The 23,756-nt window shown below is 40.4% G+C and overlaps 1 protein-coding gene across 1 annotated transcript in view; it reads left to right on the forward strand.

The window, feature by feature from the left end:
• The window catches only part of Kiaa0586 (KIAA0586 ortholog), an 87,248-nt gene that overhangs the window by 7,044 nt on the left and 56,448 nt on the right, over positions 1–23,756 (forward strand). The window contains exons 5-15 of the mRNA XM_036205629.1: positions 3,136–3,189; positions 3,949–4,081; positions 5,321–5,538; positions 6,128–6,200; positions 8,091–8,318; positions 9,713–9,887; positions 12,779–12,973; positions 16,298–16,485; positions 18,412–18,522; positions 20,005–20,085; positions 22,308–22,501. Coding sequence (XP_036061522.1) covers positions 3,136–3,189; positions 3,949–4,081; positions 5,321–5,538; positions 6,128–6,200; positions 8,091–8,318; positions 9,713–9,887; positions 12,779–12,973; positions 16,298–16,485; positions 18,412–18,522; positions 20,005–20,085; positions 22,308–22,501 — 1,650 coding nt within the window. The remainder of the gene's footprint in view (positions 1–3,135; positions 3,190–3,948; positions 4,082–5,320; positions 5,539–6,127; positions 6,201–8,090; positions 8,319–9,712; positions 9,888–12,778; positions 12,974–16,297; positions 16,486–18,411; positions 18,523–20,004; positions 20,086–22,307; positions 22,502–23,756) is intronic.

Consider the following 23,756-nt stretch of genomic DNA (forward strand, 5'->3'; position numbering starts at 1 on the left):
CTCTGAGGCTCTGTTCCATTTTCTTTCTCATTTTTAGCATTAAAAACAAAAAACAAAAAACAAAACTATTTACACTTAAGAATACCATCTTGTTTTTTAATATAGTACTTCTGGGGTCTCTGTTGCGTGCTCTGTGTCTCTCTCTCTCTCTCTCTCTCTCTCTCTCTCTCTCTCTCTGTGTGTGTGTGTGTGTGTGTGTGTGTGTGTGTGTGTGTGTGTGTTTTCTGAGACAGTTTCCGTATAGTCCTGACTGTCCTGGAACTTGCTCTGTAGGACAGGCTGGCCTTGAGCTGAGGTGATCTTGTGTCTCTGCCTCACAAGTTCTGGGATTAAAGGCCTGCACCACCACACCTGGCCATGTTTAGAGTCTTTTGGTCAAGTGTAGACATATCAGATAGGGAAGCAAGCAAAAGGGCAGTCCAGCTTACCTGACAAAAGAATGTCACCCAAGCAGGGGTACCAGACTCATCTCATTCTGGACTGCGTCTCCCTCCAGTCAGTTAGAGGCAGCTTGGGTCCTCATCACTGGAAGTCCACCGATGATCTCTCTAGGTACCATCCATCCGTTCACACCTAGAACAGGTGACAGAGAGCTGACAGTCTTTTGTATTGGGACCCTGTTTGCCATGGGAAGCAGGCCTGCAACTGTGTCTGAGATTTTCTTTATCTGCAGATCGCCTCTGATGTCTCTAGTACCATCTGCATAAACAGAATTTCCATGCTAAATCAAGAAATCTGTTATGATCCTATAGAGGTGTGTTGTGTCTCAGTGGAACCAAAAAAGGAGGAGGAAGAAGAGGAGGGAGAGGGAGAGGAGGAGGATGAGGAAGACTTGGAATAATGGCAGATATTTATAGGTCTTTCCAGTTTATAACATCCTGGAGCCGAGGGGACTGTCATGAATTCTCCAGGGCAGAGTTGTCTGATGTTCTTGGCTAGCTTAGGCACATCTTCAGACAGCTTGATCTTACTGTGACAGCCAGTTTCCTGATAGTAGGTGCTGCCATCCAGAAACCTCAGTTACACTGTCTGTGCCCTTCAGAGCATTTCAGCTAGCCCATCTTTAGAACTGTTGATTCTTCTGATCTCAGATGGCATACTGCAGCCTGTCTTAGTTAGGGTTTTATTGCTGTGAAGAGACACATGGCCACACCAACTCTTGTAAAGGAAAACATTTAATCGGGGCTGGCTTACAGTTCACAGGTTCAGTCCATCATCATCATGGCAGGAAGCTTGGTGGCGTGCAGGCAGACATGGTGCTGGAGAAGTAGCTGAGAGTTCTACATCTGGAGCAGCAGGCAGCAGGGAGAGAGAGCAACACTGGGCCTGGCTTGAGCATCTGAAACCTTGAAGCCCCAGTGACACACTTCCTCCAGTTAGGCCACACCCACTCCAACAAGCCCACATCCTAATAGTGCTACTCCTATGAGCCATTTTCATCCAAACCACCACAAGGCCCTCTAGTCACTAATTTTACATTTGAAGCTGGGCATAGTGGTGGACACCTGTAATCCTAGCAATAAGAAGCTGAAGATCTTTAGTTCAAGGCCAGATTGGGCTACTTTGTGACATGTTCAAAGGCATTTTAGTTACTGGACTTTCACCTGAAGAATTTCTATTTTCTTCTGTTTTTTTTTTTTTTTTAAAAACTTCATATTTGTCTAGAGGTTTTTTTGTTTGTTTGTATGCCTTTTTGAGACAGGGTTTCTCTGTGTAGTCCTGGCTGTCCTGGAACTCACTCTGTAGCCCAGGCTGGCCTCGAACTCACAAGAGCTACCTGACTCTGCCTCCCAAGTGCTAAGATTAAAATCATGTGCTACCACTGCCTGGCTTTAGAGTTCATCCTTAATATTCTGGGCATTAAATAGTACAGGCCTATTATCCTAGCTGTTAGGAACCCGAGTCACAAATTCAGGGTTTGCCTAGGCTAGAATGAATTCAAGGCCAGCCTGGGCAAATTAGTGGAACCATGTCTCAAAATAAAAAACATAAAGTAAGCAGCAAATAGCTCAGTTATAGAATACCTTGCCTAGGATTCATGGTACCCTATGCTCAGCCTGCCTGAAAAAGAAAGGAAAGGTTTATTTTAGTAGACTCTTTTTGATAAGTCCAGTGTATGGGCCTTCTCAACAACAAACTGTATTTCCCTATGTCTGGGCTCTAATTTTCTATTGCTTTATGTGATATATATATCTCACAATTTTTTTTTAATTTATTGATTTTCTAAAATGAAGACTGAGTAATTGAAATAGTACAGTGGCCAGGCAGTGGTGGTGCACACCTTTAATCCCAGTACTCAGGAGGCAGAGGCAGGCGGATCTCTGAGTTTGGGGCCAACCTGGTCTACAGAGTTTGTTCTAGGACAGCCAGGGCTACACAGGGAAACCCTGTCTCAAACCAACCAACCAACCAACCAACCAACCAACCAACCAACCAACAACAAAAAGAAATAGTATGGTGATTCGGAGTCTTCCAGGAATTATTGTTTGCAGGTTATTCTTGTTGCTGGTGGTTTAGTGACTTTGCTGGACCAAGTCTGGAATCTGAATTCTTTGTCTTGTGAACACACTCAAGTGTTTACTTTGTTAGTTTAGACTGTTAATGCTGTGAAACAGATTTTCCTACTTTGTTAAGTGTGTGTTCACTTCCTGCGTATGCAGAGCATCTCAGTCAGATCTCCTCTGGTCTTTCCTGGGCAAGCATGGCCTCTGTGAGCATGTGGTCTTCCAGAGCCCCAGAAATCTGGTGAACTTATCAGTGCTTCACTAGGTGTCTCATTACCTAGATTAAAAGCATTTACTGGCCACAATCTTGTCGCTGAGCTATGTGGGGAGGCTGGGGTATCACACAGTTGTCTCTCTTGTTCAGAACACCCCGAGGAAAGTTGCACAACTTTCGGCTCAGTGTGGCTGACTAAACAATGGTAAGCTCTGTAAACTGGATGGCCGGTACCCACAGGAACTCCAGACCTGTTCTTCTCTTTTCCATGGGTGGAATTAATCGTTTTCATGGCTACAAAGTTGGGAAAGGACTCTTTCCAGTTATAAACTGGAAAGACCTATAAATATCTGCCATTATTCCAAGTCTTCCTCCTCCTCCTCCTCTCCCTCCTCCTCCTTTTTTTTGGTTCCACAGAGACACAACACACCCACCTCTACAGGATCATAACGGATTGGTGAATTTAAATGGGTGAGTTTAAAACAAATGTGTAAGCTGGATATGGAGGTACACACAATTAATCCCAGCACCCAGGCAGAGGCTGGTGGATTTCTGGGAGTTCAAGGCTAGCCTGATTTCCATAGTGAGAGTTCCAGGATAGCCAGAGCTAGATAGTTAGACCCTGCCTTAAAAAACCAAAGTGTACACAGCTTGCTCCTCTGACTCAGAATCGCCTGTTTTGCTTTGATAAATTCTCCTCGGGTTGTTGCAGACCTTTCATTTCTAGAGTTGTGAAAGGAAAAAAAAAGTACTTCAAATGTTCCTTCTCCACTGTTCTATAAGTGCATCTGGATCTTAGCTTCTTTTAAGCAGACCATTTTCTGCTTTTTTCCTTGATGCACATATGTATTTCTGATCAAAATTTTCTTTACTATGTTTATAATATAACTGATTAATCTGTGGTATTATTTTAATACAATACTACTTAGTAATGCACACCTCAGAATGTGTCAGAGATTCGTGTCATCAAATGTTTTCTGCATTAGAAGGCTGGCTCAGTGGTTAAGAGCACTGTCTACTCTCACAGAGGATCTGAGTTCAGTTTCAAGCACCCACATGGCTGCTCACAGCTGCCTGTAGCTCCAAGTCCAGGGGATCAAATACTCTCCGGACCTCCGAGGCACCAGGCACACCATGGTACACAGGTATACATGCAGGCAGAAAGCCCACATGTATAAAATGCTTACTGAGTTTATGACAACTTAAGACTTTTTTTCTTATTTTTTGTAGCATTGAAACTCTACGTTCACAGAAGTTTCCTTCCTCTGAAGAGCTAGGAACAGCTGAAGTAGTTATGCAAAAGTATAATGATGATGTTCATGATCTTGGCCAGAAGAAGAAACAAACAAATGACCTGCTTCAGGTAAAGTAGGAATAGTGTTCAAATCCCTGGTTATAAGGTAAAGATTAGGAAGAGCTAGGGATGTAGATCAATTAGGCAGAGTGGTTGCCTGGCATGCCTGAAGCTTTGGGCTCGGTCCCCAGCACTGGATGCAGTTGGGCATGTTGGCACACACTTGCAATCCTAGCACTGTGGGGGTAGATGGAGGAGGATCAGAAGTTCAAGGTCATCCTGACCTGCAGGTTCTGCCTCAAAAACAAACAGATAATGTCTACTGTAGTGTGTGTGAATATACATCTAGTAAAATGTAATAATAATGCAAGCAAACAATAAAAAAGTCATTAAAACAGAAGTCAGAAAGAAGGATGAAAATAAAGTATTGAAAACATGACAGTCACATCTGTTCCCTTTACAAAATAATTTTCAGAAGTCTCTACTAAATGATTTCTTCCTAGCACTCTGGCCAGACCTGTGCCATTGACCATTTCCCACTTTCCAACCATTTCTTCTCTCTTTTTCTTTTGAGGTCATTTTAGTATATAACCCTTGATGACCTACGAGTTGCCTTTAAACCAGATTGGCTTCAAACTTCTTGATCCTCCTTCCTTTGCTGAGCGCAGGGATCTGTGGTAGCAGTGTGCCGCCACACGTGCCTGTCTTTCTGGCTAGTAAAGGAGCATAAGGAAGAGTGAAGGCCGTGGACAGCTCGTCTGTCCAGTCCACTGTGTCTAGAGCAACTCGCTCTTCATTTTGTTCTGCTGTCTTCACAGTAGAGCTTTTATTGATGGTCAGGTGACCTGGCACTGCTCTGGATTTCCTCTCTGTATTGCATATAATATTTGTAATAGGTTCTTTATGTGGAAAACCAGAGAATGCCAGTTATACAGTAACTTTTCATCTGGACAAACTGAACCCTAGATAGACTATGTTGATTCTAGTGTGTGGTCGCAACAATGTACTAGCTAGCTCTTCTTCGCATTAAATACTTTTTTTTTCTTTGTGTATGTGTATGTATGTGTGTGGGGGGCACATATGCCAGATGTGTGTGAGTACCCAAGGAAGCCAAAAGAGTGTGTGAGGTCCTGGCACTGGGGTCACAGGTGCTGGTGAACCCCGATGGAGTACCGGCAAATGAGCTCTGGTCCTGGAAGAGCAGTGTGCACTCCTAACTGCTCTGCTGGTTTTCCAGCCTTCCTTCTTTAGAGTACGATCAATGGGAATTTAACATAGTCAGTTTTCTGCCTTCTGCTTTCTTTTAAGGTAAAACAATCCCCAGTTATCTTGAAGTTTTCAGATCTTCCACAGAATCCTGTTAAGCTTCAGACAACCAATACACGATCTGTCTTGAAAGATGCCGAGAAGATTTTGAGAGGAGTACAGAACAATAAAAAAGTGCTAGAAGAAAACCTGGAAGCTATTATCCGTGCAAAGGATGGAGCTGCTGTGTATTCATTTATTAATGCTTTGTCTACCAATAGGTGAGACAGGACGCGGGCATCACAGAGCTATTGATGAAGCTGCCAGACCTGCGTACTAACTTTCTGTTTTAAAGATTCACTTATGCATAGGAGTGTTTTGCCCGCATGTATGTGTGTACACTATGTATGTGCCCGGAGCCCATAGAGTTCAGAAGAGGGATCTGCTGGAGCTGGACTGAGGGATGGTTGTGAGTGCTGGGAACCGAACCCAAGTGCTCTCTCCAGCCCCACGGTCTACTTTCTCATTTCTTCCCTAAGTACTCACTGTGCTTACTGTGTTTTCATGGCTGGGAAAGGCCCTTATTGCCTCTGAAGATGTGGGACCTGATGTGGATAGACACGGAGGTGCTGGGTTTTACTGACTGTGATTTTGCATTTAATTTCCCCTCCTCCTGATACTTCTCTCCTTCAGTTCTTCACAAACATTTTCCTTCTGACATTCATGAAGGCTGATACTATGACTTTTTGTTTTCTCAGGAAGGGTATTGGGTTACACACTAGCGTTAAAACTAGACTAGACTCATTTGATCCTGGTCCTCTTCGCAGTATATTTAGGTGATTTAAGAACATTTCTTTTTCTCTTTTGTAGGGAGATGTCAGAGAAAATTAGGATCAGAAAGAAAGTAGATGACTGGATTAAAATCATTTCAGCAGAAATCCAGGTATGTCATTAAAAAAAAAAAAATGAAATCAAGTCATTTGCTCTGACTTGGAAAATCAAGTTATTTGCTCTGAATACAGCATAAATTCCAGGTTATTAATATGCCTTTTCTTAGAATAGTTATCATACATAAGTCCACTTATGATTTTTTTTTTTTTCCTTTTTGCAGTAGTGAGGCCTGAACCTAGGGCCTGTCTCATGCTAAGCCATGTGCTATTCCATTGAACTACTTCCCTTACTTGGTTTTTACTTTAAAAAAAATAAATAAATAAAGATTTATGTTTATTAATGTGTGTATGTGTTTGTGTCTATGTGGTTATATGCCAAATGTGTGCAGGGGCCCACAGAGGTCAGAAGAGGGTATTGGGTGCCCTGGAGGTGGACTAACAGGTGATTTTGAGCTGCCCAGTTTGGGTGCTGGGAACTGAACTCAGGTTCTTTAGATGCCCGTCAGGGCTCTTACCACTGTACCGTCTCTCTAGCCTCCACTGTGGACTCTCTGAATTGGTGACTGACTTTCCCAGGCTTGAACTCACAGTAGCCTAGGAAAGCCTTGTGCTTGAGATCTGTGGAGATGATAGACATGTGCCTCCAGGTCTGGCTCATGAGTCTTTTTTTTTTTTTTTTTCCTTTTTAGTTTTTCAAGACAGGGTTTCTCTGTGTAGCTTTTGGAGCCTGGAACTCACTCTGTAGCCCAGGCTGGCCTCTAACTCACAGAGATCCACCTGCCTCTGCCTCTCGGGTACTGGGATTAAAGGTGTGCGCCACCACCGCCCAGCACAGGATTCTTTTGTTGGTGGTGTTTTTTAGCTTGTTATTTGGTTTTTTTGAGAACTGATCAGCTCTGGCTGTCCTGGTACTCACTATGTAGACTAAGTCAGCCTCATAAAGTCCACCTACTTCTGCCTCCTGAGTGCTGGGACTAAAGGCAGTGCCACCATACCTGACCTGGTTTATGATTACATTTACTTATCAGTGTGCATAGTTTTATGTAGTAAACTCTTTATTCTTACAAATTTCATCGGCTCCTTTGTGCAAAGTTGTTAGGCAGTCAATGAAACGTGAGAAATATGAAGGAAAATCTGGCAAAAACAGAAAACAAGCTCCTACTTGCAGTGACGCTTAGATTGACTAGTTCTCTTAGGTAAACTCACCAGAGTCACTAAAGCGTAGACACGTCAGTTCCAAGGGGAATCTTTCTCACACCCATGAATGGCACAGCGTGTCTTCAGACATCAAAAAGTCTCTAAGTGTTGTGTATTTGAAGTGTAGACCAGACAAGGTAACCATTACTTTTATCTTGGAATGCAAGGCGACTGTTCTCCTCCAGTGCGCTTGTGTGCTACTCACAGTGGTGGAGGGGATATCAGCTCTGCTTCCACAGCATGAACAAAACATCTTTGTTACTTAGAAGCAAATACATACACATACATATATGATATATACATATATACATGCATATATACATACACATATAAATACACATACATACATGCATATGTGCATATATGTATATACAAATATTTAATTGTATAACTCACCAGATAAAAAGATGAAGTGACCTCTGGCTGTATTCCAATGAGCAGAATATGTCCCCATCACTGTTAATGAGACAGGATCTCTCTGTGTAGCCCAGGCTGGCCTCCAGCTGGAGCTCTTCCTGTCTCCTGTATGTAGGAGCTGCAGGCATGTACTGCTATGCCTCGTGTCTTTTTAGTTTTTTGTTCATTTTTTCTGAAAGTTATTTTTTATGTGTAAGTTAATATTCTTCATTTTTAAAGCATTTAGAAGTACTAAACAATGTTTATATAAAAATAAATTTTAGTATTTTATTGTGTAAAAGTATTACTGTTGACTTTGGCTTAAGTAATTTTAATTTTCTTTGGTTTAGGATGAACTTTCGAGAAAAGACTATGAACAAAAGCGATTTGATCCTCGGAATCCTCGGAACAAGCAAGCTCTGAGTATGAGTAGAGATATTAAAGTCAACACACAAGACAGAGCAGCGAACAAATCTGTAATTCCAAGAAGACACTGTCAAAAGCCAGTGCAGGAGCAGTCTAGAAGTGTACCCGTGAAGAGCATGCCTACCTCAGGTTCACAGAAAGAGAGAAAAGAAGTGAGCTCCTACTCTGGCTTTGTGTGTAGATGCCACACTGTACCTGGTCTTCCTTAAAGATGGAAATAAGGACATGGATATGAAAACACTTTAAACTATGAAGAGCTGTACAAACCTAGACTAGATTTGTACCAAAAGACTTTCTACCTATAATGTGGAAACCCATTTAAAATCTCTACTTTTCTCCTTCTTAGGTTTTTTATGTTGGTTTTTTAAAAAAATAATTTATTTTTATTTTATAAGCATTGATTAGTGTTTTGCTTACATGTATGCCTATGTGAAGGTGTCAGATCCTCTGGAACTGGAGTTACAGACAGTTGTCAGCTGCCATGTGGGTGCTGGGAATTGAACCCGGGTCCTCTGGAAGAACATCCAGCGCTCTGAACTGTGAAGCCATCTTTCCCACTGTTTTCTGCTTTCTGTTTCTGAAGAGACAGGGTCTTCTGTGTTGCCCAGGCTATCCTCAAGCTCAAGCAGTCTTCCACCTTAGCCTCCAAGAGGCTGGGCAGACAGACACACAGCGCCATGCCCAGCTGTGGAACTCAGACTTAGAATCACAGTATATATAGTATGTCTGACTACAGATTATTCAGCTGCCTGTTACTAGTCAGATCCATGTTACTAAGAAGCATGTTCCATCTTTTTGCGTGTGCTCTATTTAAACTTAAAAAATTACTTGCTGGGTGGTGGTGTCCCACGCCTTTAATCCCAGCACTCGGGAGGCAGAGCCAGGCAGATCTCTGTGAGTTCGAGGCCAGCCTGGGCTACCAAGTGAGTTCCAGGAAAGGCACAAAGCTACACAGAGGAACCCTGTCTCGAAAAACCAAAAAAAAAAAAAAAATTACTTGTAATGCCCATGAGTGCAGTGGGGCTAGGTACTAGGTGCTTGGAGAGCTTCTCTTTACTGCTCTAACTGGGCATTAATGCTTTTTGTGCTAAGATGGGTTATTGAGCAGAGAAGGGTCTAATTTAATGCTTGGGTCTAGTACTTAACAAATGCTGCATTTCTATAGCATTCTGAGATTTATTTATGTATTGTATGTATACGGATGGGGTGTTTTGTCTGGATGTGTGTCTGCACACCAGAAGAGAACTTCAGACTCCCTAGGACAACAGCCATAGATGGTTGTGAGGTACCAGGAAGAGGAGCCTGTGCTCTTACCCACTGAGCCATCTCTCCAGTCCATTTCTGTGGCATTTTGATTGTGGTTGAAAATGGAGCTGGGAGTGTATAAAGTCATTTAAAGACTGTTTATTGTATTTAAGCATAACTGTGTAAAATGTGTTTAAACATTAGAAACTAAAAATATACATAGTAATGTAAAAACTTTTATGTTTCCTAAGTGGACGATTTTACTGTTTTGTAGTAATGTTAACATTTTTTACATTCGTAGGGACTCTTGAAGTCAACCACCGTTTTACAAGACGAGGATCCTCTGTTACAAATATATGGGAAGCCGGTTTATCAGGGCCATCGCAGCACTCTTAAGAAGGGACCGTATCTCAGATTCAGTTCTCCATCTCCCAAGGCCAGACCACAGAGACCAAAAGTAATAGAGCGAGTCAAAGGTGAGGAAGCTCATTGGCTGTGTTTTACTGTGTTATTACAGAATAAACTTAATACATAACCGTGCTTTTTATTTGTTAGCTCTGCACACAGCTCAACATCTCATGTCCAGGGCAGGGGAAGAAACAGCAGAGCTCCAATATCAACATCTGATGATTGCTAGTGAAGTGTGTTTGTGGGCATTTTTGTGCTTTTATTACCAAAAAAGTCTTAGCCAACAAAGATGATTGATTTTTTTTCCTGGCTTTTAATTAAATAAGAACATTTTCATTTATTACTGTGTGTTCTGACTCATGTCAGTCAATTTATTGGTACATTTGAATATGACTTAGTTAAATACTGACTCTGTTCATTTTGTTTATATTTTCATGTGTCTCATCTTACATCTTAGACATTAATAAGCTTCACCAACAGTATAATTAGTGGGTGCTAGCCCACGTCCTTTCCCTGTGGCAGTTGCTCAGTTCTCTTACCTTTGTAAATGCTTGCTGATCAAATTGGCCATCCACTTACCTATAAATCCTACTCCTCATACTATTTTTAAAGGCATGCAACTTATGATATTTACCCTAATATTTCTCTTAAATATTGGAGATTTATTGTTAAAATTATACTTGGTGTTTTGAAAGCCTTTCTAAAACAATAGCTTAAGGTTTTAAAATACTTCAGATCATCAAATGGTAGGTTTTTTTGTTTTTTGGGGGTTTTTTTGGAGCTGAGGATCGAACCCAGGGCCTTGCACTAGCTAGGCAAGCACTCTACCACAGAGCTAAATCCCCAATCCCTCAAATAGCATTTTTTCAATAAGCCTTTTAAGGTAAAAGTGAGTGAGAGCCTGTGGACATAGTGTTCATCCTTGGGCTTGTTACCTGCTGTTTTTTCCCCTCTGTGGGGGAAAAAGAAATTCATCTTCTCAAGAGAGACAGATCATAAAAACTTTTTTTGATTTTTGAAACCAGATCTCTATTATGTAGCCATAGCTGTCCTAAATCTCACTATGTAGACCACTGAGCTTCAAACTCATAGAGATCTGTCTGCCTCTGCCTCTCAAGTGCTGGCATTAAAGATGTGTTCTCCCAGATCTGGCTTTTTATTTTATTTATTTATTTTTTTTTAAAGATTTGTTTTTTTTATTTATGTATGTTTGTGGTGTGACCATGATAGCCAGAAGAGGGCGCCAGATCCCCTGGAACTGGAACTACAGGTGGTTGGGTTGTGAGCTGTGTCCATCGAACTCAGGTCCTCAGGAAGGGCAGCAATCACTCTCAACCCCTGAGCCATCTCTCTACCCTTCAGTCTACCTACCTACCTACCTACCTACCTACCTACTACCTACCTACCTACCACCTACCTACCTACCTACCACCTACCTACCTACCTACCTACCACCTACCTACCTACCTACCACCTACCTACCTACCTACCACCTACCTACCTACCTACCTACCTACCACCTACCTACCTACCTACCTACCTACCTACCACCTACCTACCTACTACCTACCTACCACCTACCTACCTACCTACTACCTACCTACCACCTACCTACCTACCTACCACCTACCTACCACCTACCTACCTACCTACCTACTACCTACCTACCACCTACCTACCTACCTACTACCTACCTACCACCTACCTACCTACCTACCTACCACCTACCTACCTACCTACCACCTACCTACCTACCTACCACCTACCTACCTACCTACCACCTACCTACCTACCTACCACCTACCTACCTACCTACCTACCTACCACCTACCTACCTACCTACCACCTACCTACCTACCTACTACCTACCTACCACCTACCTACCTACCTACCTACCTACCTACCTACCTATCATCTATCTATCTATCTATCTATCTATTTTTGGTTTTTTAAGACAGGGAATCTTGAACTCACAGAGATCCGCCTGCCTCTGCCTCCCTTGTGCTGGGATTAAAAGTGTGTGCCGGGATTAAAAGTGTGTGCCACCACTGCCCGGCTTATTTTTGTATTTTTGAGAGAGAGAGTTTCTTGATGTAGCCCTGGCTGTCCTGGAACTTGCTCTCTAGACCAAGCTGGCCTCAAACTCTTAAAGTTTGCCTGCCTCTGCCTCCCAAGTGCTGGATTAAAGGCATGTGCCACTACTGCCAGCTCAGTTTTTTGTGATTTTTGAAGGTAGGACTCTTGATATTGTAGCCCTGGCTGTCCTCAAACGAATGGCAGTCTTCCTGCCTCAGCCTCCTGGTCCTGGGCTACTAGTCCGACAAACTTGAAAGATTTTGATAATTGAGAATGTAACATCTATATAGATCTACATAATAGAGATCGAAAAATATACAATAACATCAGCTTCTATAAGGTTTAAATAAGTACAGAATTAGATTAACTATACATAATTTTAAAGGATAAAGGCTGGTTATTCAGAATTATGTAATGAGTAAAAAGGTGTAATGAGAGAATGAGGAAAATCCTATTCTAAAAAATGATCATTAACTTTCTTGTATTCTGAAGGAAAATTCTTCAGAATCTTTATTCAACTTTTTAAAAATTACTGTATTATATTTAGTAGCTCTCTATACAAGTGTATCAGGGACAGGCAGCTGAGGTCTGCAGGTGAGCTGCTTGGTTTTTGTTTGAAGTAGATTTTTATTTGAACATAGCCATGCTCATTTATAATCCATGGCTACTTTCGTGTTTGAGATTATATGGCCAGTTAGACCAAAGTAATTCCTGTCTGGCTATTTAATAAGTTTGCCAACCTCTGGCCTATGTAGTGTATCTACTTGAGACCCTATAAACTGATTGAATGAAATCTTGCTGAAAAAAAGGATTGTTGTATTTCTAGGTGGCTGGTTAAAAGATACTTGTCATATTAAATGTCTGCTTCTGATGGTCATTACAGGCACTAAAGTCAAGTCAGCGAGAACACAAACTGACTTTTATACAGCAAAACCTGTGAAAGTGGATTCTAAAATGCAACGCCCCGTCACCACACTGCCTCATGGTGATCAGCAGTGTTTGTTCAGCCCAAGCAGAGAAATGCCTACTGTTTCAGGTACCCTGGAAGGCCATCTGACTCCAATGGCCATTCTTTTAGGTAAGACACGGTGAATATACGGCAGCAGAGAAGGGGAAGGGTTCATTGCTGATAATCAGTAGCAGAGTCACCTACTTTCTTATGTCTGGGGAGATCCTCAGAATGTAACTTAGGCAATGACAGTGATCTCTTAAACCATGAGTTCTCACCATAAGCTTACTCCCAGGAAATAGTCTCTTGGGGTTTTGCTGTAGAGAACACGATTGACATGTCATTGGCGTGAGCAATAATTCAAGAAGTCAAGTTTGTTTTAATATTGGAAGTGTCAGGAAAGATACTTTAAAGCACTTTTCTGTACTTTTGAGCCAGGTTATGGTAAGTAGAAGCTAGGTGGTCATATGTTCTAGGTGAAGAGTTGGTCATTTCCTTATATGAGGTCTTTATGAGTTATCCTATTAAAAATTGGGCATATCTGCTGGTGTGACATCACATCCTTTACTCAAGAACAAAAGGCATGAAAACATGTCTCTGGGTGCTGGGACTAGAACCCCCAGATCCTCTGTAAACAGCAAGCCATCTCTTAACCACTGAGCCATCTCTTCAACCCTGAATACATTTTTTAAAAAAAGATGTATATTTTTATTTGTGTGTTTGTGTGTGTTCCTGTATGAATTTGTGTGCATCATGCATGTGCAGATACCAGTGAAGGCCAGAGGGCATTCTGTCCCCTGGAACTGAAGTTCTATACCTGGAATGGGTGCCAGGAATGGACATGCTCCTCTGAAAGAGCAGCATGTGCTCTGAACTTCTGAGGCATCTCTCCAGCCCATCTGCCTGTATATGCTGCAGAACACACATGCATATATTTGAACATCAGAGATACTTTTATGAGTTAATATGTCACCTTGCTGACTAACCCCTTCTCAGACCTTTAAATCATAGAAAGTAAAACTTTTGGAGCCTAAGCATCTGTGTCTGTTCACTCCATTTTAATCCTTGTATAAAACACTTGGTAACAGATCATTTTTATAGATAAAAATGAGCTATCAGGAGTCTGTCCAAAGCCACACGGCTGGAGTGGAACAATTCAAATCCAGGCAGTCTGGCTTTGGAGTGTTTTTTAGTAGGTACGTTGTACTGTCAGCCATTTTTAAAAATAAAATTAAGTTTATCAGACCCAAAGTCTGTATATCTCAGTTAGAATAGCTGTTCAAAAGCTGTGGTGCTTCATGTTCAGTTATATGCTTTGAATATCAAGTATGTTTTTATGCATTTGTCTACCACTGAAAACAGAAAAGCCCATGGCAGGGATAGAACTGGAAAACAATTGTTCCCGTCCTCTTTCATAGCTTGTGTTCTAACCCGCGTCCACTTCTTTCTCATGCCCTAGCGCTTTTTTTGTTCTCTAAATGCTACCCTGTACCCATGTGTGCGTTTGTTTACATATACATACAGAGGCAGTCAGATCTCTGTGAGTTCGAGGCCAGCCTGGTATTCCAAGACAGCCAAGTCTGTTACACAGAGAAACCTTGTCTGGAAAAACAAACGAAAAGGTTCTACCTACCACAGTATCTTCAAGGGAACCCTCTGTGTCTTCTAAAAGTTGCAGTATTTTAGGTTTTAAATGAAGTCTTTGATCCATTTTGGTATTTATTTTTGTAAAGGTGAAAAATATGAATCTGATTTCTTTCTTCTGCAGGTAGAAACCCAGCTTTACCAGCACCATTGTTGAACAGGCTTTTTCGCAGTGTACAGTTTTGCTTCCTTTGTTAAAAAATTAAGTGAGCTTGGTCGTTTTATTTCTGGGTCCTCTCTTTTATTCCACTGGTCTGTCTATTTTTATGCCAGGATCAGAATGTCTGTGTCACTGTGGCTTTGTAGTATAATTTGAGATTGGGTACTGTAATATCTCCACAGTGTTCCTACTTTATAGGATTGCTTTATCTATTCATGGTCTTTTGTAGTTACAAATGAGTTCTTGTATTGCTTTTTCTAAACTTGTGAAATATGACATTAGAATTTGGATAGGTGTTGCATTAAATCTGAAAATGAATCTTGGTAGTATAGTCATTTTCACAATATTAATTCTGCCAATCCAGGAGCACAGGTTGTCTTTCTGTCATCTAACATCTTCTATAATTTCCTTTCTTCATCTCTGAAAGCTTTGCTTGTAGACGTCTTTCACTTCTTTGCTTAAATATATTTCTAAACATAAAGTTTTGGAGTTATTTTGAGTGAAAATTTTTTTAAAATTTATTTATTTATTATGTATACAATGTTCTGCCTGCATATATGGCTGCAGGCCAGAAGAGGGCACCAGATCTCATTACAGATGGTTGTGAGCCACCATGTGGTTGCTGGGAATTGAACTCAGGACCTCTGGAAGAACAGCCACTGCTCTTAGCCTCTGAGCCATCTCTCCAGCCCCACATTTTGTTTATTTACTTGTTGAGGCGGGGTCTCACACTAGCCCGTGCAGACTTTGAATTTATCATGTAGTCTAGGCTGGCCTCAGACTTAGAGCAATCCTGCCTTAGCCGTCTGAGTCCTGGGATTATGGGCTTGTGCTGTGTCTTTGCACAGTCTCAGGGTCTTGGCCCTGACTGGGTCAGCAAGAGAATGAGCACAAGATAAACCCAGATGACGTGCAGAAAAGCTGGGATCCAGTGGACTGGGCTCTCTCTTCTTTCCACTTGGGAAGCTCTCTGTTTATTTCATACAGTTGAACCGAGAGGCTGGGGTATTGAATATAGCTAGCTGAACATGGAGCAGGGTTCATGCTTGCAGATAAACAAAGAAAAAGTCGATTTAGTTAGTCTTGACTTGGTTCAGTCTCCAGGGGAGGAAACACCCGTGGCTTTGGGAGGAGAGAGCTATGGCGGATATTTTCTCTACACACTATCTACATTTGCACCTGGATAAGGAGGGTGGTCTTCCCTGAGCGTAGCCAGGACAAGGCTTTGCCATTTTCCCATTGGGGCTGAGGCTTTGAGATCCTTGAAATGATTGTGCCCATGCCAGCAGCACACATTCACTCAGGGCTTCGTCTGGGCCACTAGGCCCAACTCCTTAAACTTGGCTTTGAAATGTAAAAAACAAGTAGTTTTTTTGAGATGAAAGCCGACAGGATGGAGTATCTGCTAATGTGTAGATACTACTGTTTATTTTAAGAATTCAGATAGTGTATGAAATGGGAATTACATACAAATAACTAATTGCTGGCAACAGCTAACAGGCTTACGTGGTGAGCACATGGTGAAGAGAGAGGCACTTGTGAGATGAGACTTTCCTGTTGTGTGGGAGAGCAGTCACAAAGATCAGGCATTTAATTTGCTTGTCTTTGTATCTTAGAAATAGTTCTCATTCTCTACCCTAAATTCATAGGACAAACCCAAAGTAATAGTGATTCCATACCACCTGCTGGAGTAATGGTCAACAAGCCACACCCTGTAACTGTGACTACGTCCATTCCTCCGTCCTCTCGGAAAGTAGAAGCTGGAGTCAAGAAACCTAATGTAGCAGTTGTAGAAATGAAATCAGAGAAGAAGGACCCCCCTCAGCTCTCTGTACAGGTATGCGAGGATGCACAAGCAGACCCTGTTACAGCCGAAGTAACCAACGTAAGCCTTTAGTACTGGAAACTGATGACATAATTTTATGAAGACTTGCTTTCATTAAGGTTCCTTTATTACTGTAAAACTGTGATGCTATTATCCTTGTTCCATATCAAAGTGGCTGGACAGTATTCTAAAGGGGCAGTTGAACAGAGTACTGTAATGTACTTTTAGAAAGCATTGCTGTGCTGAGCATTGTGGTACATGTAGTCCAAGCCTAGCAGGCAACCACAGGAGGAGTGGCACAGGTTCAAGGCCAGCCTGATCTACCTAGCAGGTTTCTAGCTACAAGTAAATAACTAAATAAGCCAAAACAAACAATAAAAGAAACAATAGAGTTAACGAAGGATGTGACTATTATAATCACTACTTCAAATTTTGTCCAATCATGAAAGTAAAAAGAACTCATTTGTATACACAAACTATTCAAGTTACCTGTTCTCAATTTAATGTGAAATTTTAATGAAATGCTAATTTTTAAAATATGAGATTTTGTTTTCTTAAACTTTAGGATAATTTTTGCTATCTGAAGGAATAAAGGGTTTAAAAAAATAATTTTGTTATGAGCTGGGCATGGTGGCTTATTTGAGCCACCATTTGAGAGGTAGAGGCTGAAAGGTCAGGAGTTCAAGGTCATCCTCAGCTACATAGAAAGTTCAAGGCCAAGCAGCTCGGTTACTAGACCAGGGTAGTGAGATTTTAAAATTAGCTTTATTATTTAGAAAGAATGTAGAACATGATAGAGACTTGTTAGTTAATGAGAGTGGAATTCATATAAGTGAAATAATGTATGTTACATTTGGCTTAATGACATAAAAGACTAATTTTAGACTCCAAGTTCTTACTGTATAGCAAATAAGCTCCAAATTGGCCAGTCTAAATTATAAAATATAAAATACAAAACTTTGAAGGTGATTTCATTGGACTTTTATTTAAACTGAAGCAAATTCTGGATCTTGGACTTGGATAAAGCAATACTTTAGATATAATTGGGAACCAAGATTTGAACTTAAATATAAAGGTTATATGTGTCAAATGAATTTAACTAGAAAGGGAAATAGTGTATAGTGAGAACATGTGGAAGAGAGATCCTGGGGAAGAATCTGTTTAAATGCACAGTTCTAAGAAAACATAGATCTAAATCCAGGTGTAATCCAACCCATGAATGAAAATCTACAGTTTTTTAACAAGGAAATTAAACATAAGTTTTGCCTGTAGCTAAGATAATGAAAATTAAAATAATGATAATGTTTGCTATTGCAAAACTGCCAATTTTAGTTGAGGGGATGGATAAAACTTAGAATTATGTTTTAACGATGTAAACAGAGATTGGATAGTACTTTGCCAATAATTACAAAGAATATTGAATGTCCGTGCACTGTGGCCCAAAAAGTTCATCAAAATCTACTCGCATGATGCACTAATTCAAGGGTTGGGAAGAAAACACTGCACGTATGAAGACATTGGGGCTTATTTTGTTGTTGTCGTGATCTATGTGCAACAGTGGGGGGAACTGGCAATAAGGAATATGATTAAATAATTAAGGGATGTATGATCCTTGAAATGTTGGGCAGTTATTTAAAATATGAAGTCTGCAAAGAAGCAGGATAGGTATTTATGACCCAATAACAATGAAAACTGGACCGCAGACGCTTATCTTGCTTAAATGGTTAGTAAACAGAAGCGGATAGGTCATAGAAATGAAGCTGTCTTAATAAGACAATTTTGTGTTTCTCTCTTTAATATTTTGTATAATTACTTTCATTATTCAAAATGTCAGTTAGCCACAATAACAATTTTAAGGGCATGTTTTGCTGTCTGTTTTTGATGGTTACTTAAGTCATAGTGATAAACAGAAAGCCTGATGTTCTGTTTCTGTTGTAGATGTTACCTAGTGTGGATATTGATAGCATTTCATACAGCAGTATTGATGGGGTTTCCCCTCCGCCAAGTCCCAAAGAAGCCTCTCTTCCTCCATTGCACACCTGGATCCAGGTAGGTTTCAGAGTTCTTCTATCTTGTTAACTGGTCCTCCATGTGGAGCTCTTATCATATAACATATTATGGTGGGTATGGTGGCTCACACTTTTAATCCCAACACTTGGAAAGCAGAGGCAGGCAGATCTCTGTGAGTTTGAGGCCAGCCTGGTTTGCATAATGAATTCCAGCCAGAGCCACATAATTTATAATATCTAACAATAATTTAGGTTTATGACAAATTGAAATGAATGCCAAATTATTTACAGATTTCTAAAGAAAGTTGGTTTGAGATCTTCATAAATTATCAGAATATGGTCATTCTTAGTATAATGTACTAATTGTGAGACTTACAGGTGAAGAATTTCTATGACTTTGATAATATTTGATTTATATGAAAACTGTAAATTAGAATGTGAAATTTTTTTATACATTTACTTATTGTGTATGTGTCTGTATGCACATGCATGTGCCTGTGTGTGCATGCCACAGTGCACATGTGGAAGTCAGCTAGTAGAGAGTGTTTTCTCCTTCCACCATGTGTGGGTTTTGGGGATAAAACTCTGGTCATCATACTTGGCTACAAGCGCCTTTATCTGATATAATTTGCTTCTGAATAATGATATAACTTTTATTACAACAAAATGGCACTGTAACTTATCCCTGGCCTTATCTACTATAGCAAATTGATCATTGAGTTTAGAGTTTTTAAATATATCAAAAATTATTGGGCATGATGGCCGAACCAGGCAGATCTCTGTGAGTTCGAGGTCAGCTACACAAGGGCTACGTGGTAAGACCCTGTCTCACACAGAGAAAACAAACAAATTCCCACCAGAACAAAAGTCAGGAATCAGCTAGGCACAGTGGTGCACACCTTCAATTCCAGCAGATGCAGGACACAGAGACAGGAAGATCTCTGTGAGTTCGAGGCCACCCTGATCTGCTTAGCCAGGGCCAAGACCCTGTATGAAGGGGGAAAAACAAAACTCAAAACTGATACCTGTAATTATCCTTCAACCCTCCACATGGTCCACACCAGCTTTGGTGTCATCATGGACACACACAAAATAAAACAAATGTAAAGTTTTAAAAATTTGTGTTTATTGGTGCTGTTTAAATGTCAAACTAGCATTTTTGTTTGTCTTTTGAGACAGAGTCTCACTGTAGCCCAGACTATCTATCTTAGAATTCATTAAATAGCCCAACTTGGAACTATTGGGCTAGTAATCCTTCTGCCATGGCCGCCTGATAAGGTTTTTTTTTTTGTTTTTTTTTTTTAAATATTTGTTATTGAAAGTAATTTTCTATAGTTCTTGAAATGATGAGATAATGGATTGAGAGAGGACTGACCTGGATTTTGTTTACTAATTAAATCAGTTCTGAATAGAATATTAAAATAATAGGGATATGAAGTTATAGTATATGTGAAAAATCTGATAAATTATATGTAAGTATTTTAAAATTGAAGGCTATAAAACTTTCTAAATATTTCCTTAGACTCCAAAGTTTCTGAAGATGGATGAAGAAGAGGTGGAGCTTCCAGGAACTAACTTTGATGAAGTCATTGATGTTGTTCAGGTAACAAAGCTTACACACACAGGAAGTCATTTTCCCACAGATAGTTTTCCAGTTGGTCAAATGTCTTTTGACTATCACAACTGTGTTTCAGGCCTTTGATAAATGTGTCTTTACTTTGATTTAAATAGACTTTAACTTTTAAATATGCTTATTTCAATTTCTTTTAGAAGTTAGGAAGTGTTTTCTGTAGTATAGTTCTGTCTTCAGAAACTCTGATAGCCCACCATTTTCCACGTAGAGCAGCCTGCTGCTTCATTTTTCTCTCTATCCTTCCTCCGTTCTAGGACACTTAACTCCTGATTTCTGGAGGCAAAGTTCGGTTTACTCTGAGAAAAAAGTTATAGTCTAAAATCCAAGGAAGGGGCTGGAGAGATGGCTCAGTGGTTAAGAGCACTGGCTGTTCTTCCAGGGAACCCAGGTTCAATTCCCAGCACCACATGACAGCTCACAGCTGTCTGTAGTCCAACTCCAATGATTTGACACCCTCACACAGGCATACACCAATGCACATAAAATAAAAACACTGAAAAAAATCCAAGGATGTCAGTTACAAAAATGATGGAAATAATAAAATGGGAGAGAAAGACGGACAAAGTAAAATCCGTGAAAAAGGAGACACAAGATCAAGGATATTTTAGTATTACTAGGTCACTTGGCATTAGCCATCCTGGCGTCTCCTTGACTAACGTAGACTGGTCGTGAGTGAAGTAAGGAGGGCCGGCGGAGGGGCTGGAGAGCACTGTTGCTCGTGCAGAGGACCTGAGTTCAGTCCTCAGCACCCCCATGGCGACTCACAACTGCCTCTGACTCCAGGAGCGGAGGGGCCACCTCCTCCTGACCTCTGCTGGCTCCTGTACACACGTGCCACACATACTTAAACTCAGGCACATACACATACACATACAATAAACATATTTTAAAATAAAATCTTACTTTAGCCTATGTGTGGGTATACATTGTATTTATGTGCCCAAGATGTGTTTTCTCATGTGAATGCTACACAAGTGTGTGGAAGCTAGAAACTGAATTTGTCTTTATCTTCCTGATGTCTAGCATGTTGCTGTTGTCTAATTGACTTGTTTTCCGTGTACAAGGGAAGACTCAGTTACAGAGTTAACAGTGGATCTAGGTTGAGTGACAAGAGTCTCTCCTAGTCTAGCTCTTCCCTCACTACCTGAGGGCTTTATTCCTCGGCAGGATATTGATGAGCTGTGACATTTAAAGAGACTGGGTGTTTCTGAGATGCTTCTTTAATTATAGATGGAATTATATGTGTGATTTGGGTCAAAGTGGTACATGAAAGAGAAAGTGGTTGAGGTGGACAGTTTAGGTGGCAAGGTTGACCTTGAGTTGATAGTTGTTGAAGTTGGGCACTAGATACATGTAATTCATATTATTTATATATAACATGTACTAACTAGTTGTTATTTTGCTAATTCTTAAAGATGTGGCGTTTATCAAAGGAAAAGTTAAAAAAAGTCACAGAAATAACTTTGAGATGTGATATGATAATGAAAGAAATGTGTAAGATTAGCTGTATTTAAATGTAAATTTCATGTTCTGATAGAATGAAGAAATATTTGGGATAATCAGGGTTTTTTGTGATAATCAATTTTAGAAATTTCTAAATATTTCATAATGTTTAATGCTAGAATTCCCAAGTTTTCTAGCTGTATGACTGTATAGAATGAATATTGAATTTTATTTAATTATTTATTTGGTTTTTTGAGACAGCGTTTCTCTGTGTAGCTTTGGAGCCTTTCCTGGAACTCACTCTGTAGCCCAGGCTGGCCTCGAACTCACAGAGATTTGCCTGGCTCTGCCTCCCGAGTGCTGGGATTAAAGACATGCACCACCACCACCACCCTGCTGAATTTTATTTTTTTATGTTGTGTGTGTGGTGATATGGAATCAAGCCCAGAGCCTCATACATGGTGGCGACTGTTCTACCACTGAACTACACCCAGAGCCTGAACATGGAATTTAAAAAAGACAAACTGTGTAAATGCATTTTCTCCAGTGTCATGTATGATTGATGTCTGTGTTGTGATAAGTGTAGTGTATGTGCTATATTTAATGTCTATCACCTAAGTAGAAAGGGTATTGGTTAGTTTGTAAATGTTGGTTAATTCAGATAGCTGAGTTCTTTGCCTATGCTTGGCACTGAGTACGTGTTGAACAGATACATGAATGTAATAGTTTGGTTTTTATGATGTTACCAGGAACAGGAACAGCGTGATGAAATCCCTGAATGCTCTGCACCAGTGTTGGAATTTAACAGAACTGTTAAGGTCATTCCTACAGAATATAATGGTCCTTCTTTTCCTCCAGTAGTTCCTACGTTTCATCCCACTACTGATATTTTGGATAAAGTAATTGAGAGAAAAGAAACATTGGAAAATAGTTTAATTCAGTGGTAAGTTTATAATCCTGTTGGCACACATAGACTTAGAATAGCAGATATAAATGGAAATGACTTAGAGGAAGATTCCATAAGATTAAGACCATATATTCTTTTTTTTTTTTGAGCTGAGGATCGAACCCAGGGCCTTGTGCTTGCTAGGCGAGGGCTCTACCACTGAGCTAAATCCCCAACCCAGATTCCATAAGATTAAAAGACAGTGTACTGTGTATAAGTAAAGCAAGAGACACAGTATAAGCCTAGCGTATGAGACCTTAAAGTAAGCCTGCCCTGAGCAAGTGTTTGGAATATGGATCAGGTTATTAAGTGTACTTATCTCTGAATCTAGGATTATGAGTGAACCAATGTTTTTGTTTATTTTTTGTTTTTCAAGACTGAGTTTCTCTGTATTACAGCTCTGGCTGTCCTGGAACTCACTTTGTAGACCTGGCTGGCCTCGAACTCAGAGATCCACCTGCCTCTGTCTCCTGAGTGCTGGGATTAAAGGCGTGTGCCACCACCTCCTGGCTGTGAGTGAACCGATATTTAAAAACAATGTAAAAACTTTACCAATTTTTAAGAACAATTTAATTTTCTGAATTTTCCACAGTGAACATCTATCATTCCTTAACAGTAATTTTTCATATGCCTATTAGCTGCGCTAAAGAACTATATTGAAAGATGTCTCTTCCTCTGTCCTCTTTCCTTTTCCTTTCATCTTCCTAACAAGGACCTTGGAAATAGCATTTTTCTTTCTTTTTCAAGGAAAAGAACCCTTGGGAAGGGTTCTATCCTGCCTTGCAGTCTCTGTGTTTATGTTTTTGTTGAGAACAGGACTTTTTCTAGCATTTTTTAAAAATTCTTATTAACTCACAAGTAGAAACATCACATGGCTAGTGTAAGGATGCTGTTAAGTGCTTGCCCAGTCCCCAACTCTGCTCAGTGAACTTGATGGAGCTTTGATCGGATATGACTGCATGTGTGTGCTCTGAGTGAGAAACACACCTTTCAAGTACATGATACCCCACATGATCATCGACCCAAATTTTATGTTTAATTTGGGGATGGGTGGGTTGCAGGAAGCTCTCTGTCAGAATATGAAAAGTTCTAAGTCAATTTCATAGTCTGTGCCTAGGAGGGCCTCCCGGGCCTGTCCTGGCAGAAGAGACAAGTTCTTTTCCTTTGGGGTGTCAGATGGCCGCTTTTGCATGTCTGTGCCATGAGCACAGCTCATTCTTAAGGGGGATAGTAGCTAATGTTTTATACTTTT

This window comes from Onychomys torridus, chromosome 14 (genome assembly GCF_903995425.1).
Source record: "Onychomys torridus chromosome 14, mOncTor1.1, whole genome shotgun sequence".
NCBI classification, from domain to species: domain Eukaryota; kingdom Metazoa; phylum Chordata; class Mammalia; order Rodentia; family Cricetidae; genus Onychomys; species Onychomys torridus.